At 34.2% G+C, this 17,745-nt stretch overlaps 2 protein-coding genes across 2 annotated transcripts; both read right to left on the bottom strand.

The window, feature by feature from the left end:
- Positions 1 to 1,631: 1,631 nt before the first annotated feature.
- LOC110605371 (apoptosis inhibitor 5-like protein API5) lies at positions 1,632 to 8,906 on the bottom strand. Its single transcript, XM_021743895.2, has 17 exons — positions 8,741 to 8,906; positions 8,479 to 8,608; positions 8,198 to 8,359; positions 7,803 to 7,902; positions 7,660 to 7,725; positions 6,342 to 6,436; positions 6,180 to 6,254; positions 5,926 to 6,075; positions 5,334 to 5,399; positions 5,174 to 5,239; positions 4,527 to 4,637; positions 4,230 to 4,319; positions 4,042 to 4,148; positions 2,711 to 2,825; positions 2,559 to 2,624; positions 2,380 to 2,483; positions 1,632 to 2,109 (listed from the first exon to the last, which is right to left on the bottom strand). The coding sequence occupies exons 2-17, from the start codon at positions 8,563 to 8,565 to the stop codon at positions 1,923 to 1,925; spliced, it is 1,647 nt and encodes a 548-aa protein (XP_021599587.1). The 5' UTR covers positions 8,566 to 8,608; positions 8,741 to 8,906; the 3' UTR covers positions 1,632 to 1,922.
- Positions 8,907 to 9,793: 887 nt separating this feature from the next.
- LOC110605533 (ATP synthase mitochondrial F1 complex assembly factor 1) lies at positions 9,794 to 14,305 on the bottom strand. Its single transcript, XM_021744154.2, has 4 exons — positions 13,583 to 14,305; positions 12,697 to 12,776; positions 12,559 to 12,617; positions 9,794 to 10,553 (listed from the first exon to the last, which is right to left on the bottom strand). Exons 1-4 carry the CDS (start codon positions 13,877 to 13,879, stop codon positions 10,249 to 10,251), a joined length of 741 nt encoding a protein of 246 aa, XP_021599846.1. The 5' UTR covers positions 13,880 to 14,305; the 3' UTR covers positions 9,794 to 10,248.
- Between the last annotated feature and the right edge of the window lie 3,440 nt (positions 14,306 to 17,745).

The following is a 17,745-nucleotide window of genomic DNA, read 5'->3' as shown; positions in this document are numbered from 1 at the left end:
TATATTTTAATTGGCTATTAGATAAAAAAAATTATAAGATTTAGATTAATTTATATTTATATTTTAAATTTTAAATTTTAAATAATAAAATTTCATAATTTATCAATTGCTGTCAATAAAAATAAATTGAACTTAAAAAATTTAATACTAAATTATAATATAGTCCTTAAAAATTTTTTTATTAGTAATATAGTCTCTTAATTTTAATTTTTATGTTAAAAGTAAAACATATTTTATATTTATCGTATATAATAATAATAATAATATATGTAATAAATATTTATTAACAAATCATATTATATAAAATATCTTATATAAATCTTATATATTAAAGTATTTTATTAAATATTTATTCTCAACACTATTGCAAATTAAGAAAATATTATTTGTATATGAAAAATTTTACTTCATATTTATAATATTAAAATAAAATAAAATATATTTTAGACTATAAAATTTTATTTTATTTTACATTTTAAATTTTCATTAATCTATGATGTGCATATAAAAATAGAAATAAAAATTAAATAATAAATTGATAAAAAAAATGTTGAAATAAAAATATGTATTTTAAGTTTTATTTTATTAATATTTAAATAAAATTTTAAAAATTATGTTATAATGTCACATTAATTTTATAAATTTAATTTAATTCTTAATAATAATCGTGATAAATTTTAAAAGTGTGATAAATTTTAAAAGCGTGATTTTTATTATTTCAAAATTTAAAATTTTAAATATAAATATAAATTACCACAAACATTTAAATTTTTTTCAATAAACCTATTTTTTTTAAAAAAATATTTATTCGTTTATTTTATTGTATCCACTTAAAAGTATAGATAATAAAATTAAAAACTCACACTTTAATAATTCCTTTGTCCAAACTCAAAATTAAATTGTCGAGGTTGAATTTTCTAACCCTATGGATAAGTTGGTAGATTGAAAACAACTCTGGTATATACCTATCTAGGAAAAAAGTACAAACGAATTTAATAAAACTAATTTTGAAAGAGTAATATTTGGGCTTGGCTTGAATTTTGCTTAGACTTGATACTTTGCCTTCTCTTGAATAGGAAGATGCAAATTCAGACCTCAAAGAATGTTGATTTCAACTTTCAAGAGAGTATGCTTTGCTTCGGTTAAGATTCTTCCCCATAGGCGGTCATAAAACGGCGCAACATTTTCTTATCATATTCCACACTCACAGATTGCAGTCAAACGATAGAATTGAAGAGCCAAGCAAGATGGAAAATCGGACAGGAGTTTACCGGGCAAGTCTCAATAGGTCGGTATTCCGGCCTTAGACCCCGACAACCACGCAGTGAACAGTAACGCTACTGAGCTTTTCTATTCTCCTCCACAACCAAGTCCACCTCAATTCAGTAAGAGCAAAAGCCAGCCATCGAATCCACGGTCTCAATCAAAATTTGAATACTAAACAAGTTCTTAAAACTGTGTATATAATATGAGCACGATCTCCTCTGCAACTAAATCTAATTACCATCAAAATATTTATACCGAGATATATATATCCTTAAAGCGCAAAGAACGAATGGAAGAATATGCGAATAGCGGAAACATCTAAGATACACCCAACGCACCAGCTAATAAACATGCAAAGATGATTCTTTAGCCCAGGAATACAGCTTGGATTAGCTCATAAATTGGTTTCAGATTGGGAACACAAGGCCCTAATCACTGGCCAATCTAAAGACTACAAACTGAGAAACTCCATAAAAATAAAGATTGTTAGCGTCCACGACAAATCCCAAAATGTGTCGGTCCCCTCATGTATGAAATCTCATTCCAACAGAAAAGAATTTTTCTTAATACATAATCGATTCCCACCTGCATCCCTCTGGTACAAGATAATGCTCCTCCAGATTCTGGTTGTGCTCTTTGCACATATGCATCAAAGTTTACCTATAGCCTCTTCCTCTTCCACGTCCACCCCAACCCCTGCCCCTGCCCCTTGTGCCACCCCTCCCTCCATGAGATATACCTTCCAATGCCCTGTTGACTAGTTGGTTCTGTAAGCCACCAGCACCTCGGCCCTTTTTCGCTGTGTTGCCAGACCCATTAGCAGCATTAACAGGCCGTTTCCCTCTGCACAAGAAAGTACACTCAGAATAAGGATAGATAGTTTAATACACGAAATTGCATATCATGCACAAATATCACCATGATAGTTGGCATGGGTCCACATTTTCTGAAAAATTAATTTTTCCTGCATTTTTACGCTTGTACAAAGTGCACTTGGACGGATTTTCTAAAAAAGCTATGCAGTTGATTATGAAACTAGACAAATAAATTGAAAACATAAAATATAATAAAAAGCAACATGGATGCAATTGCAGAAGTGAGCATTTCTTGTACCCAGTTGCTGTAGTGGTGGAACCAACAGAAGGTTTTGCTGCTTCTTTCCAAGATGGATTGATACTCTTATCTCCAATAAACGATGGTGTCTTCGAATGCAATGGCTGTAAATTGACAAAAATGATATATGTTAGTTCTGGTGATTCAAGAGTAAACATCCATGAAATTTTGATCATCACCTTTGTCATTGCCAAAATGTTATTGCAAGTTCGCAATCCAGTTGTAGTATTCTGTTTCTGAGTTTTCTGCACATTCGATGAGGAATATCCTTGTAAGCAACATGATATAAGAAACTACAGGAGATAATGCCATCTACCAATAATTGACTCACTATGTTATCCTTTGCCTCATCCGACTTTGCAGCTGCCATTGCTTTGTTGTGTTCAGCCATTCCCTGAGTTAATTTTTTCATGGTAGCCCTAGTTAGCTCTTCTACATTACTCAACCTGCATTATCCGAACAGAATGAGAACTTCAAAGCCATATCCAAAAAGCAAATAGGAATAACATGAGAAATAGAACCTCTAATTCACTAAGTAATAGGCTAGTTGGATTACAAGTTGAGATCAGTAGAGAGTGGTCAAGAACACAGCCAAAAATCCTAACCTACCAACAAATCTGCACTTTGGCTTAACCTTATCTTTTATTCATACAGAGAAAAGCCAAACCTTTTCAACTACAAAATCAGTGACATTGCCACCTCCATTACAGAGACCAATAAAAGCAAAGTAGTTGGCAGAACAATTTGGGAAAGCTTTATAATAATCCTTATACCTTCACATAGACAGCTGCAATGGCACACTGGCTAATAGAAGATATTAATCAACAAGTTTTGGAAGGGAACAATAAGGATTGCTTAAAGACAAGGTTTAGCTCTATGGAAATCATCAAAGGAAATAAAAGTATCAATCGAAACATCATTCTCCATGCATGCATTAAAAATTATTAGTACTTTAGTTTGAGAATGGCTACTGAATGATACAGCTTTAACTATTCCTGATCTAACAACAGATTTTCATCCACATAGAGACTCCATAGTCTTAAAATCACCATATAAACACATTAGAAATTATTTCAAGGTCCATTGAACTTGACTAATGGACTCAATTCATCAACAGCCTCAGAAAAATTGCAGTCAACAACCCCACCCCAAGCAGTCAAGTGGTGACCATTTGTTTTGACGACCAATCTAATGAAATTATGTCTCTTGACCACAGAAAACACTCTATTCCGACCTATGAATTATATGAACCTATGAAGTTTACTCAACCATTTTCCCAGACATTTAATACGTGCAATCATTAGATATATCTTCAGAACTTCATCTATTCAAGAAGGTAGTGTTATTTTATCCATGCAGAAACTTCAAACATTTTTCCATCCATAAATCTCTCCTTTTTTTAAAAAAAAAAAAAAAATTTCTCCACAGCTTGGCCAATTAACAGAGTAGGGGCACACAATTGCTTCAATTAAAAAGAAGGAAGAAGGGGGTGGGGACTGGGAGGGGGGGGGGACTAGTTCATACTCAACCTGGATATCTCATAGTTGCCCCAACTAATCCAAAAAAACCATTTGTTCAAAATGAAGCAAGGAAGAATAAGAAATATGTTTAACACAATAACTCTCAAGAAAATACTCGATAGAAAGGAAAAAAAAAACCTACCTCTCAGTAAAATCCTTATACAACTCAGAGAAGTCCTCTCCAAGCCTATCTGATGGCTGCCCAGTAACTATCTTGTAACCACATAAGCTGTTTGTGGCATTGGGAGCCTTGTGATCATACATCAAATAAATATAAAAAATTAGAGAATTGTAAGAGTAAGAAGATGAAGGTAATTAAACAAATATTACCTTATGAGCTAAATGGTGAAATGCATATAACAAGCATTCAACATAAGTGAAGTTCATCTCTTCTCCAGTCTTCCTCCGAGGCATGTAATTCTGCAGTGGGAAAAAGGCAAAAATATTAGACAGTTTATGCCAACAACCAAGAAGTTGCAAAGATATTATGTTATTTGTGAGAGACTTCAATAAGCACACAATAAAAATCTGTCCCAGACGTAGATCTGAAACCTGAGAGAACGAAAACATTAAGACATGGAAGAAATATCATATGTTATCATTTTACGTAAGTAATATAACTTTTACCTTCAACAACTGAACAATAGAAGGAAGAATCTGGCGTGAATCCTGTGGCAGAGTGTAAGGCGAAATTTCTGCAACTGCTTTGAGTAAGTCAAGCTTTCGTTCCTCAGGAAGCTGGCAGCGAATCGGCATTATTAGAATAAAAACATTTTTATTTTCCACTATATAGCATATCTCTCTAAGAACAACTCTACAGAAGCATACATAAATGAAATCAAGTGTCCAAAGCGTAAGCAAACATAGTAGTGAAAGGCTGCCATCCATCTAGTAGTTCCTAGTCAGGAGCAGCAGTTCTGGGCCAGGAGGGGAGAGACAGAACCAGAGAACAGGGGCCAGTTCCCCACAGTTCTGGTTCAATTCAGATTGAGGCAATCCAAAAGAAAAAGATTTGTTCAATGTTTTTTCCTTTTTTTTTTTCTCTTGTATGAAGGTTCAAACTAGGCCAAAGCACTGGTTAAAGGTGGGGAGAGACTAGGACCAGCCCTCTACCAAGAAGTTTTCAGTCCAGTTCAGGCCTGTAAACCATTGACCAGTTCCAGTTCCGAGTTTGTTCCGGTTCCAGGCCCAACCTGGACCATGGCTGAGTACACAGAAGAACCATTTAAAGAATTATAGATGTAAGATATAAAGAAGAAAAAGTAACGCATTACCTTGTCAAAAACAGGTATAATATGCTTGTTCAAATAGTTCAGAAACTTGCTGCCTGATGCACCCCTCTGTTTAAGAATCAAGGTCAGGCTATAAATTTCGGAGAAAGATTACACCATATATGGAATATTTCAACAAAATTGAACAGTCCTTATAACTTACAAGGAAAAATGGAAGCGCCATGTAAAGGCATGATATCAACCTGTCAATATGCTCTCCATCCGAAACCTGCATTGTTATAGCCAATCAAATCATATCAAGGAATCAGAAAAAATTCAACACATCACTTTCAAAAGTTAGTTCTACAAGCTCAGAACAGAAACTAAATTGGCCATATAAGGATCATCATAAATGTGAAAAAATGCTCCCTTCTTTCAGCTTTTAGTTTGCACTCATTAGCAACCAATTAAAAAAGGAAGAGGAGAATACACATGTCACCAAGCTTGCCAAAAGTTACAAAGTGCATAACTGAGGAACAACTTATCCAGCTATAAGCTACCCCCATCCTTTCACTATAAGTATAAAAACCTCCAAATTCTTTTGTAAAGAAAATAGAATCAAATACAAATCTTTGCAAAGAATGCAAACTACTTTAAGACACATATGAGAATCAAGTATAGGTCATCAAAACAAAGCCATTTCAGCACAAAATACAATTTTCTCTCTCTTGTTCATAAATATATTGAACAGTTCAACAGACAGGAAGATAAACCTTCCAAATTTACCAACAAATTGCAGCAAAAGCAGCACTCACATTGAATTGTGCATCTAAATCAGCCTGTCCTTCAATAATTTCAATAAGTTCTTTCATCCGTTCTGGGGGTGCTTTATCTCCAAATATGCTCAAACTTCTTAGGAAGTCCATGAACATTCTGAATTCTGCTGCAGTTACATCTTCTAGGCCCTGCATAGGACCAACACAAATTATTAAAAGACGTTCTAAACAGAATACCAGAGATGAATTTTATGTATGTTGTCAACTAGCAATAAATAAGTGGATGAGTATACCTTTTTAATCAAATCAGTTATGTGCCGTTCCATTTCCTCTCGCGGCCTCAAAAGTTCAGCCTTGAGAGGGAAAACCTGAAATCATGATCAGTAGTTGTCAATTATCATGATAAAATGGGAACTAAAAACAATTATGAGTATCATCTGAGGCAATCTTCTAACCTTATCTCTTATAAAGCCTAAAACTTTCTCACGTACGTCTTCTGGACCTTGTTCATCTGTAGTCCCAATATGCTTAAATAAGGCAGTTAAAGAGGCTGCACATCAGGAATATTAAATAACCTTTAGATAAAACCACAGAGAAGGCATACCAACAAATGGCATAGTAAATAATGTGCTCATGATTATGCAAGTAAATTAATTTCTTGTGCAATTCTAATTTTAATATACAATGCACAGAGAACTGTTGCTTAACAGATGCACCATTTAAACCAAAATGGAGTTTACTCTTTTAGTTGATATTTTAATTGTTCCCCCTTTGTGCTGCAAAGAACCAAATTTCTATCAAAACTATTCTCTTTCTGAAAAAAGAAATGCATAAAATAAATGAGTTTAGGATTGAACAGATAGAAAGAAACAGCAATGGCAACAGCAAGTGTGTCAGGTTAGGACAAGGCAATTTATCCTTGACCTGGTCTACATATTTGTGCAAAGACAAACAATAAAAATGTCATGTATAGGCTATGCAAGGCCAAAAAAAGGGCAAAAGTAAGGCTTAGAACTTAAAATTTAAACTGGTATATATGGAGTATTTATACATACTGATAGAAAACAGAAAGCAGCATATGTCAATAAAAGGTTTAGGTCTGACCCTGTTACCATCAATCAAGTAAATGCTAGATGGATAATGGATTCTTCAAGTCATTTGATCATGAAACATCAAGTAATTACAGCTAAATAAAACTAATCAACATAAAAAAATTATAAAAAAAATTCTCCGACTGGGACAAGAACCTTAGATCAACAGCAAACCATGGAGCTATAAAATCTTCAATAGATTTAGAAACTAGATCCACTGGCTTCTCAATATTATGTAATATCATGATTACATTACAATCTCATACAGAGTGCAAGTACATGTATTCAATAAGAATCAGGATATGGCTACAGACTGAATGAATAATACACAAATAGGCTGGATAATTAAAAACCAGGTCTATGCCAAACAAAGAAAAAACTTATCAAATATAATTTATCAAATACATTTATCAAATATAATTAGAACATACTGATATAATAAACAAAGAATTCTATCGCTGGTTTATGTTAATTACAGAAGGTCAAATATTCAAATATAGAAGAGTTTGACCTTACATTTCAAAGATATAGCACTATAACTTTACTCCATCCTATATAATGAACATTCACATAATTTCACAAACTTAGTGCTATATTATAAACATTCACATAATTTCACAAACTTAGTGCTATATTATAAACATTCACATAATTTCACAAACTTAGAGATTAGGAAAATCACCTTTCACATCCTGCCTCAGCAAAGACATAAGAGCTTTATGCACAGCATCACGCTCCACAATTTCCTCTGAACCATCAAGAATAGTCAAAGATTAGAAATAACACATACAAGTTCTCAAAAAGGCCAAGACAAATCCAATTTACCAGCTACAAGGAGCTGCACAAGAATGTCAATGATTTTGGAAAGATATTCTGGTGTATCCTTGCAGAATAGTGGCAGCCCCCTAATTGCTTGCACCCGTACCTGCAGAAATGATGAAATTCTATTACAAAAATTACAGAAATGGCAACATAGAAAAAAGGATGCTCCACATTTACTTAGTAAAAGCAAAGTACTCACAAATTCCACCCACATATTTCCCTCACAATAAATACAGATTGAAGATGGCCACTAATTAATAAGTTCAAACCCTAAACTTATTTGTTGTTCGTTGATTACAATTACCACAACCAAGCATCAAGAAAAAGAGTGCATCTTTCCTGAGCTCCCATATATGGCAACTTTATAAATAAAAGTGCGTATTTAGAAAAATACAGACCCCAAGCTCTTCTTCCTCGATCAAATCAAGATGGGCATCGACTGCCTGGCTGGAGAGATCAGGGAAGAACTTGAAGAACCTTGGAATCAGCTGAGCCGCCAATTGCTTCGCCTTCACGCTCGTCCTAGCCGCATCTATAATCCCCTGGTAATCCTTCACATTCTGCAAATTACAAACAAACAAATAATAAAAGAAGGAAGAAAAAATAAATTTAATTAAACAACAACAAAAGAAAAGGGAAAAAAAGGAGAAAACCCTAGAAGTGAGAGAAGCAGGGGAACCTGAGACTTGTCCTTGGACTCATTGAGTCTCTCGCCGAATTCGTAGAGCTTCTCGATGTGCTTGGCGTCCTCAGTGGAGTCACTCATTTGGGAATAGAAGAATAAATATAATTATTCTCTCTATAAAGAGCTGAGAGAGAGTGAAATTGAAGAAATTATTTGAGCAGCATTTGGATAAGAATTGGAGGCAGCAAAAGCAGAGATGGTGAACAGTGCATATAATAAAATTTGTTAGCTTGAGATTGGAGAGCAGATGACGTACAAGCTTCTTTTCACTTAGCTGTGTGTGCAGAGCTCAGCGAGCGAGATTTGTCAATGGAAGGAGAAAAGTGCAGAGTTGGAGCTTTCGTAAAGGAATCAGAAATTAGAGAGTAGAGAGAGCGAGCGAGCGAGCGAGCTAAAACGAGGGTTCGATTGAGCAAAGAATAAGAGAGAGGGAGGACTCTGTTCTTGTCGGGGTCCGCTTGTGTAAGGTTGCAACGGCGTCGTTTTCTCTACCATTTGAAACGCACCGTTTCCTCTCCCCATTGTAAATTCAATTATTCAAATATTATACAGTTAAACTCGAATAAATGTAAAAATATTTTTCATCTTGTTTAAGTTTGGAATATTTAAAAAAAATTAGTTAAAAAAATTTATATGAAAAAATTAAATTATTTTTAAAAAAATGGCTAGTTCTTTCAATAAAGATAAGTTATTTTTTGTATTTTAAAAATTTTATTAAAATTTATATATAAAAATTATTAATATATTATATTATTTAATTCAAAAATAAATTATTTAGTTGAAAAATATTTTTATAGAAAAATTATAAAATGTTTATATGAAAAATATTTTTTAAATATAAGTTGTTTTTTTTTTTAAACAAATGAAGGTTTAGTTTTTTTGTTTTTTTAAATAATAATTTATTAATTATTTTTTTATTATATCGTTATTCAATATGCATTGAAAAAAATTATTAATTTTAAAAATAATTTAATAAAAATATAAATAAAAGGATTATCAGTAAAGGCAACATAAAATTTATTGATTTCAATTGGATCTAGAGTATATAATTCCAAACTGCCTCAACAACATAACTATGCTTTCAAATACAAACAATTTTTAATAGTGAATTCCAATTTATTTTGCTGAATCAGAATAATATACAGTTAAATTTTGTATTTGAATTTGATTCGTAATCTCACAGAATAAACATTCCTCAATAGCTCCGACAACGGCCGGTTAGAAATCACACGGTTCAATTGGATGGAAGTCGACATGGCACGTTCTACTTAAGTCACAAGTGAATCGGAGCATTGGACTGAAACTAAAATCGAAATCAAAAGCATCAAAGAACCTTAGATATCAATTCAGACAGGTTTGGTAAACCAAAACATCCAATGGCTAGAACTACCCTCCATGCTGCCAAGAATCCAAACTATAGTTTAAAGCTGATAGCATTAACAGAACAAATTAGCTTAACTTGTCAAGATAAGTTCACAAACTCATGAACTGCACTGCATGAATGCTTTCCGGTGAGACTGATATTATTTGATTTTCTTCTCTCACTTGCATATTTGCAGTTATTAGATGATAACTTATCTTCAAACGGAACAATTTGCAAAAGCAACCAAATTCTATCCCAGTAGAAAAAGAAGTGCATCAGCTTTTCCCCTGGTGCTGTGGAACTTGCAGCTGCTGCATGATAAAATTTCAAAATTCTCAATTCATCAACTCGTTCTCCCTTGTAGGCATACTTCTATTTGGCAGAATTTGTTAGTTCAGCAATCACAGAATAGGCATATCCAGTGCTCGCAAGACATCCTTGAATTCAAAATCACGTGTCTCTTTGTTAAATCTTTCAACCAGCTTGTACCTCCCATCATTCAAATAAAAGGATTGAGCAGTCTCTAAAAGCCATTTTGCCTCTTCATCTGTGAGCTTGCTGGTGAAAACAACATCTCCACGTATAAGGACCAAATCCTTTGTTTCTGCAAATTCAGTATAAAAAGAGACGGTGAAGTACGGTGCCGCCTGAGTTCCTCTTTCTTTGTAATCTTCAAGTCCAGTGAAAAGCATGTATGGCATCTGTACTGCAAGAAAGGTTCAGAAAAATACACAGTAAATACGCCAACACAACAAGGCCAAAACCTAGTTTTATCTTAATGCAGCAAGCTTAGGAAATCATTGGAGATCTTAGGTCAACAAGTAAAGGCTTGATGTATTGAGAAGGGTTGGTTGCTCAAAATGATGAAGAGTTCACTAAGCACTTGACTCGCATTATCACATACAACTATACAAATGTTATAGGTTATAGGAAGTAAATATATTAATATAGGAAGTAAATATTGATAGATGTGTCAGTTGCTTAATTTTAGGAATTGTATAATTATAGACTTGATTTTCCTTTCTGTTTATATACCGTCTGTCTCATGTATAAATAGGTTATAATCTCTATCGTAAAATACAAAAAAAAAAAAAAAATTATATTTCTACATGATATCAGAGCCTCACCAACAGAAATTTAAAGTTTTTTGGGCTTTGTTCATTTGGGTTACCTATAAAAGATAACATTTGGAGACTCAGGGCTCTATGGTTACCCATAAAGAGTAACTTTGGGAGACTTAAGACTCTGTTTATTTGGATTAAACATAAAAGGGTAACATTTAGAAATTTAGGCCTCTCTTTATTTGTATTACTCATAAAAGGTAACATTTTGAGACTCAATCTGTTCATTTTGGTTATCCATAAAGGATAACATTTGGAAATTCAGGACTCTGTTCATTTGGATTACCTATAAAGGGTAACATTTGGAGACTCAGGGCTCTGTTCATCGGGAATTGTTCATCGGGTACTGTTCACGGGAATTGTTCATCGGGTACTGTTCACGGAAATTGTTCATCGAGTACTGTTCACGAGTACTGTTATTGTTCATCGAACATTGTTCACGCGTACTGTGCTTCTGATCCTTTGTTTATTTTGATTGTTTTGGGTTGGTTGTCTTTATGGCTGAAGTTAAAACCAATGTGATTCTTGTGATGACTAAAATCACGAAACACAAATTAAATAGATCTAATTTTTTGGATTGGAGTAAGACTATCCGTATTTATTTACGAAGTATTTAAATGAATGATATCTTATCAAGAATCCTTCTACTAATGAAACTCGTAGAGATTGAATGAGGGATGATGCTTGTTTATTTCTGCAGATTCGAAATTCTATTCATAGTGAGGTGATTAGTCTTATTAATCATTCTGAATTTGTTAAAGAATTCACGGAGTATTTGGAATTTCTATATTTTGGCAAAGGGAATATTTTCCGTATTTATAATGTGTGTAAGGCGTTTTACCAAGCTAAGAAAATGTGGTCTCCCGTTCTAGTACTGAACCTGAATGTCGAGTCATGGCAAAAGCCGTTTGTAAAGTTTTGAGGGTACGTCAACTATTGGAAGAAGTTGGGTTCACAAAGTCGGTGTCTACTAAGTTGTATGGGACGAGTTGATTATATGTAACAAGTTGGGCATGATTAACATTTATGCTCCAACTTGAAGGGAATGTTATAGGTTATAGGAAGTAAATATGTTAATATAGAAAGTAAATATTGATAGATGGGTCAGTTGCTTAATTTTAGGGATTGTATAATTATAGACTTGATTTTCCTTCCTATTTAGATACCGTCTGTCTCATGTATAAATAGGTTGTAATCTCTATCGTGAAATACAAAAAAAAACAAAATATTATAGTCTACAACAAACAAGATAATCAACACTTTCTAGCAATTCCACGTGATCCAATTGATAAACTGACATCAAGAAGTGCATCAGCAATTCCACGGCATTTCATTCATTAAATCTAGGAACAGATTTGCATAACTTGTGCAATAGCACATCAAATCCTAACAGATCCCCAGGCATAGGATACAACATTGTGCAATGGTAATGACAATGGATGGCTTAAGATATATTAATCCACCAATAAGATAATCATGAAGAAAATTTTGCTTAACACAAAAAAATCAATATCAAAAAGGGCAACTTCTAATTATTTGATATCACAGCATGTATGTTAACCACTACTAATCAGAAGTAAGAAGCCTAACCTTGAGCAAACATTGTCGTATAACCACTTCCCCTCCACAGAGGAATAACAAAGTACAGACTGCAAAGACAGAAATATGAACAATAAAGATAGAGTAAGAGGACATGTCTGAAATAAAAACATCATGCAATACAATTACCAATCCGCTGCTCTTTGCACCAACAAATGATAAAGTTTGGCTGTCATAGATGCACCAATATGACCTCTTCCCAAGTGATACTGACATAAGAAAAGTCCAAATGTAAACACTCAATTAAACAAAAGTCAGCCATATATTATATCACAAACTTTATCATTAATAATTGCTGGGAGACAATGAAGTGAATCTCTGATAATCTCTGATAACATCTTTTCCTTTTCCCTTTAGAAGGCAAAAAAAATTGTATGTGATATAACAATATAAATACTTGCTCAAATCAAGATCCTTCCAAATAAGCAAATATGATAGCTAAGAAATGGTAACACCACATGAAGAGATACTGATATAAAACATGTAAAAGGCAAACTTAGTTGTAACCTAAGGAACTGAAGAAAAGATAAAAGAGAAGATAAGGCTAGTCTATGAAATCTTCAGTGTGCATATCCAATTTTGACCAATTTTAATTCTCAGGAAAAACTATAATTGTACTACATCCTTGAAACATTACAATTATACATCCTCGTTACATTATTAAGCAAAATTTGGTTTATTAACAAAATCTTATTTCAACCAAGTTAGAAAGATGATCAAAAGTACAAGTGCTTCCACAAAAAAAAATATATAAATAAATAACAAAATTAATGCAATGGACAAACAACTATCTCCGTAACCAGAATTGTAGTATACTAGCATTAATAGAACATAAGGAATGCAAAACATCTATTTGAGAGAGAAACACTAATTAAACTCGGCCAAAGATTAGATTTCAATCAGAGAACAAACAGAACGCACTTGAAATCAACCTGTACTTCACCACACTTAACATTTTCTATTCTCTGCAAAAATAAAATAAATCAAGAAAAGATTGCAGAATTGGATACATTACATCATCCCAAATGGAAGCGAGATCCTCAGGGGACTTGTCCTTAGCCCGTTCAATATCCATTATCGAATCGAGCGGCTTTCGCTGCAACGGAGTAAACCCAGTTGCAAAGCTTGAGGTTCTAACAAAACCAAGCGAAACCCATTTGAGCAAACGACCTGGAATGGTGAGTTCTTGTTGCTGGAGGGTTTGGAGAGTTGAGCTGACGGACCGGGTAGCTAAAGTTCGCTGTTGTACTGAAGTAGAGGAGAGAATTGAGAGCGATAAGGTTCTTGAGAGTCTTGATGATATGCGTTGCATAGTGTTTAAGCTTATCAAAGAGGATCAAGTTCAGTTATCGACAATTAAAAGATAGCTATGCCTATACCGAGGAGAATTCAGAATGGTTCACGAGTTCATTCGAGAATTTCATCAAACAGCACAGGTGCAGGAGTGCAGGCACAGCGTCGACGTCTTGCCTCATAAAACAACTAGTACATGGCTCGTAGGATTGCGGTCTGCAAAAAGTGATTCCTCCTCCTCCTCTTCCTATGATCGTGTCGATGCGATATCAGCAACCTTTCATGGTCGAGCCGATTTCTTCATTGTTTGTGACAAGGCTGCGATGCCTCTTTCCCTAGTCGAACAAGGGTTTGTGATGTATGTGGGGCTTGGGCTTCTCTGTTTTGATTTGGATAGCTTTAGTAGGCTAGGAGGTCCTTGAAACCTTGGATGTCCTTCCATGGGCCTCAGGCTTCTCCTTCTTAATACACCTATTTGAGAAGAAACAAAAGTAATAATTACTCTTAGCTTTATAGTACTTCTTTGTCTTTTAATGATAAAACAATATGTATCTCTGAGAAAAAAAAAAAAGAAATAATATAGAAATTTGGCAGTAATTATGGTAGCTTGGCAGGTGGTGTAGTCTTCCACATTCTGCCGCAGCTTGGCCATTTAACTCATGTCACAAGCAAGAGGTCGCTCTATTAACACATGCTCTGCATTTAAAGAACTCACCTTTGGTTGAGAAGTGGTATTCACTCTATCCCACTCAAATTCTCTAATATAACTATGCCATAGCTTATTGTCCATAAAAAATGTTCAGTTGTACACAGTTTTCCATATTAATTGCAACTGTTCACAAGCAACCTGACCCTGAAATTGACCCAATGCTCCTTAGGGCACTGAGAGTGTCATGCCCAGATTTTGGCGGAATGAGGATATTGTAGTGCCATTTGATGTTACTAGTCCATGCTTGTTTGACCATGCCTATCATGGAAACTTGGAGTTGGAGCTAGATTGGGCTTGCTGGCATCTGATCAAGCTCTGTTTTTTGACTCACGTACCAAGGCCCTAGTTGAGAAGCCGGAGAGAATAAGCTAAAATTCTTCCAAGCTTTTTCACTAGCAATGGATAAAATGGGTTCTATTGGTGTGCAAAGAGGAAGAAGACATGGATGAAAGAGGAAAGGTTGTAGCATACATGCGTTATAGCCAATTCGAGCTTCCTATATTTGTTTCTTTTATTTTTTTATTGGTTGAATATTTATGTACCTAAATTTTAATTTTAATATTCACATGAGATTCAGACAATTTTAATTATTTATTTAAAGACATATTAACTAGATTTTTGTTAAAATAGTTTTATTTTATTATTGGATACCCATTTCGAGCTTGAGTTGTCGTATTTTAAACTTATATTTATTAATATAAGTTGTGTTTGAATAGGCCACTCGAAGTTGATATTAAAATTGATAAGCCCTGAAAAGTTCATCTAGAGCTATTGTTCTAAACAAGAAGTATTTGGACTAAGGAGGCCTTACTGCTTTTCTATTTTTAGTCTTGCTGCTATTTTTATAAATTGTTATTTATTGCAATTATCTTTTAGTTGTTTGTTTTACTTAGTCAAATAGCATTTAGTTGATTGTGGACAATAATATCTCTTTGTGCTAAGTGTGGCCAAGAGAATAGGACTAGATTGTTTGATTTGTTCCTATTTATATTCTCTGTAGCAGCAGGCTTGGGGGGAAGAAAATATCAGTAACTTCTTAATTTTCTTTTGTTAATCTTCTTGACTTTGACTGGGACCTATCATTGGTATCAGAGCCACATTTTTTTTTCTTCTCAATGGCCACAAACAAGGAAAGGATCTAATTGATATAATTACTGCATATTTTAGATATAATGCATAATTTAATTGTTGCTTTTCAGATTCCGTTCGAAAATAGGGTTTATAAGTTTTATGTTTTCATATCAGCATCGTTATTGTAGTTAATATGACTGTTAAAAGAAGTTGGATGTATGCCCGTCTCAGAGATGGTTTACTTAATCCGAGATATTTAGAGGGGATCAATGAATTTATAGAGAAGACTAAGAACTGCCCAGATTATTTAAATGGCGATCAGATTCGCTGTCCTTGCAATCGATTTAAGTGTCAGAACCGTAGCTTTCAAGATGAAAATACAGTTAAATATCATTTAATGAAGCATGGTTTTGTGCAAAATTACCTTGTTTGGTATTTGCACGGTGAAACTGAAGTGCATGACGGATCTGGTGATGCACTATTAGACATGTCTTATGGTTCTGATAGTGTTAATCACCCAAATTTCAATCGGTTAGAGGACATGGTCATGGATGCAACAAGCCGTCATGTAATAAATAATGATACATATGAGATGCCAAACTCCGCTGCACAGAAACTGTATGATATGTTAAATACATCTAAGCAAGAACTATGGCCTGGATGTGAAACTCACTCTCAGTTATCGGCTGTTTCACGTTTATTAAATCTGAAGGCAAAACGTCATTTCTCATAATGGTGTTTTGATCAGATTTGTGAACTTATAAAGGAGATGTTATCGAGTGACAATGTCATGACGGATAGCTTTTACTCAACAAAGAGACTAGTGCAAGGATTGGGGCTTCCTGTACAAAAGATACACTGTTGTGTTAATGGTAGTATGATTTATTGGAAAAATGATACAGAACTTACCAGATGCAAATTTTGTGACCATGAAAGGTTTAAACGCCTCAAGCACATCGTGGGGAAAGGGAAGACTCTAATGCCATACAAAAAGATGTATTACTTCCCCATTACACTACGTTTGCAAAGACTTTATGCATCGTGTATTACAGCTAAGTATATGACTCGGCACAGTGACCATGCAAATGAGAATGGGGTGATGCGTCATTGTTCAAATGCTCCTGCTTGGAAGCATTTCAACCAAACTCATCCAACCTTTGCAATGGAGGCCCAAAATGTCAGACTCGGCCTTTGCGCTGATGGATTTCAACCATTCGGTCAATCTGGACAACAGTATTCTTCATGGCTAGTAATATTAACTCCATACAATTTGCCACCAGATATGTGTATGAAAGATGAGTACATGTTCCTGACAATTATCATACCCGGTCCCAAGAATCCAAAAGAGAAGCTTGATGTCTACATGCAACCATTAGTGAAGGAATTGAAAGAACTTTGGGAAATTGGTGTGAATACTTACGATGCTTTTCAGCAGAACAATTTTATTATGCGTGCTGCTTTAATTTGGACTATTAGTGACTTCCTTGCTTATTCAATGCTCTTAAGGTGGAGCACAACAGGATGCACTGTATGTCCCTACTGTATGGAAAACATAGATGCATTTACATTAAAAAGGGGGGGGGTAAATAAATATGGTTTAATAGTCATCGAAAGTTTTTGCTTGATGACCACCCTTTCCGTCGAAACAAGATATCTTTTATTAAAAACCGAACTGTCTCCAAGTCACTGCCGCCAATTAGAACTGGGGAATACTTACTAAAAGAAATTGAGCAAATTGGGTTGATGCGGATAACAGACATTGACAGTCATGAAATAAATGGCCGGCTTTCAAAGAAAACTGGTTGGCGTAAGCGGAGCATATTATGGGATTTGCCATATTGATCATCAAACATGATTTGCCACAATCTTGATGTAATGCACATTGAAAAGAATGTATTTGAAAATATTTTTAATACAGTGATGAATGTGGAGGGAAAGACGAAAGACAATATAAAATCACGGGAAGATTTAAATGAAATATGCAGGAGACTAGAATTGAAGAAATATCCAATTAGCGGAAAATATCCAAAAGCTAGTTATTGTTTAGACAAGCAATCAAAGATTATACTGTGTGATTGGCTTAAAACACTGAAATTCCCTGACGG

This window comes from Manihot esculenta, chromosome 17, assembly GCF_001659605.2.
Source record: "Manihot esculenta cultivar AM560-2 chromosome 17, M.esculenta_v8, whole genome shotgun sequence".
Taxonomy (NCBI): Eukaryota; Viridiplantae; Streptophyta; class Magnoliopsida; order Malpighiales; family Euphorbiaceae; genus Manihot; species Manihot esculenta.
Note: the sequence above shows the minus strand (reverse complement) of the source record. Positions and strands in the feature narration are given on the sequence as shown.

What these genes read in the sequence shown, in the direction of transcription:
- LOC110605371 (XM_021743895.2), bottom strand. Translation starts at nt 8,565, where the DNA reads ATGAGTGACTCCACTGAGGACGCCAAGCACATCGAGAAGCTCTACGAA. An exon ending in TCGAGGAAGAAGAGCTTGGG is followed by an intron (nt 7,903 to 8,197) that starts GTCTGTATTTTT and finishes TCATTTCTGCAG; the next exon opens with GTACGGGTGCAAGCAATTAG. An exon ending in TTATACCTGTTTTTGACAAG is followed by an intron (nt 4,638 to 5,173) that starts GTAATGCGTTAC and finishes ATTCGCTGCCAG; the next exon opens with CTTCCTGAGGAACGAAAGCT.
- LOC110605533 (XM_021744154.2), bottom strand. Translation starts at nt 13,879, where the DNA reads ATGCAACGCATATCATCAAGACTCTCAAGAACCTTATCGCTCTCAATT. An exon ending in TCGCTTCCATTTGGGATGAT is followed by an intron (nt 12,777 to 13,582) that starts GTAATGTATCCA and finishes TTCTTATGTCAG; the next exon opens with TATCACTTGGGAAGAGGTCA. An exon ending in GTGCAAAGAGCAGCGGATTG is followed by an intron (nt 12,618 to 12,696) that starts GTAATTGTATTG and finishes CTGTCTTTGCAG; the next exon opens with TCTGTACTTTGTTATTCCTC.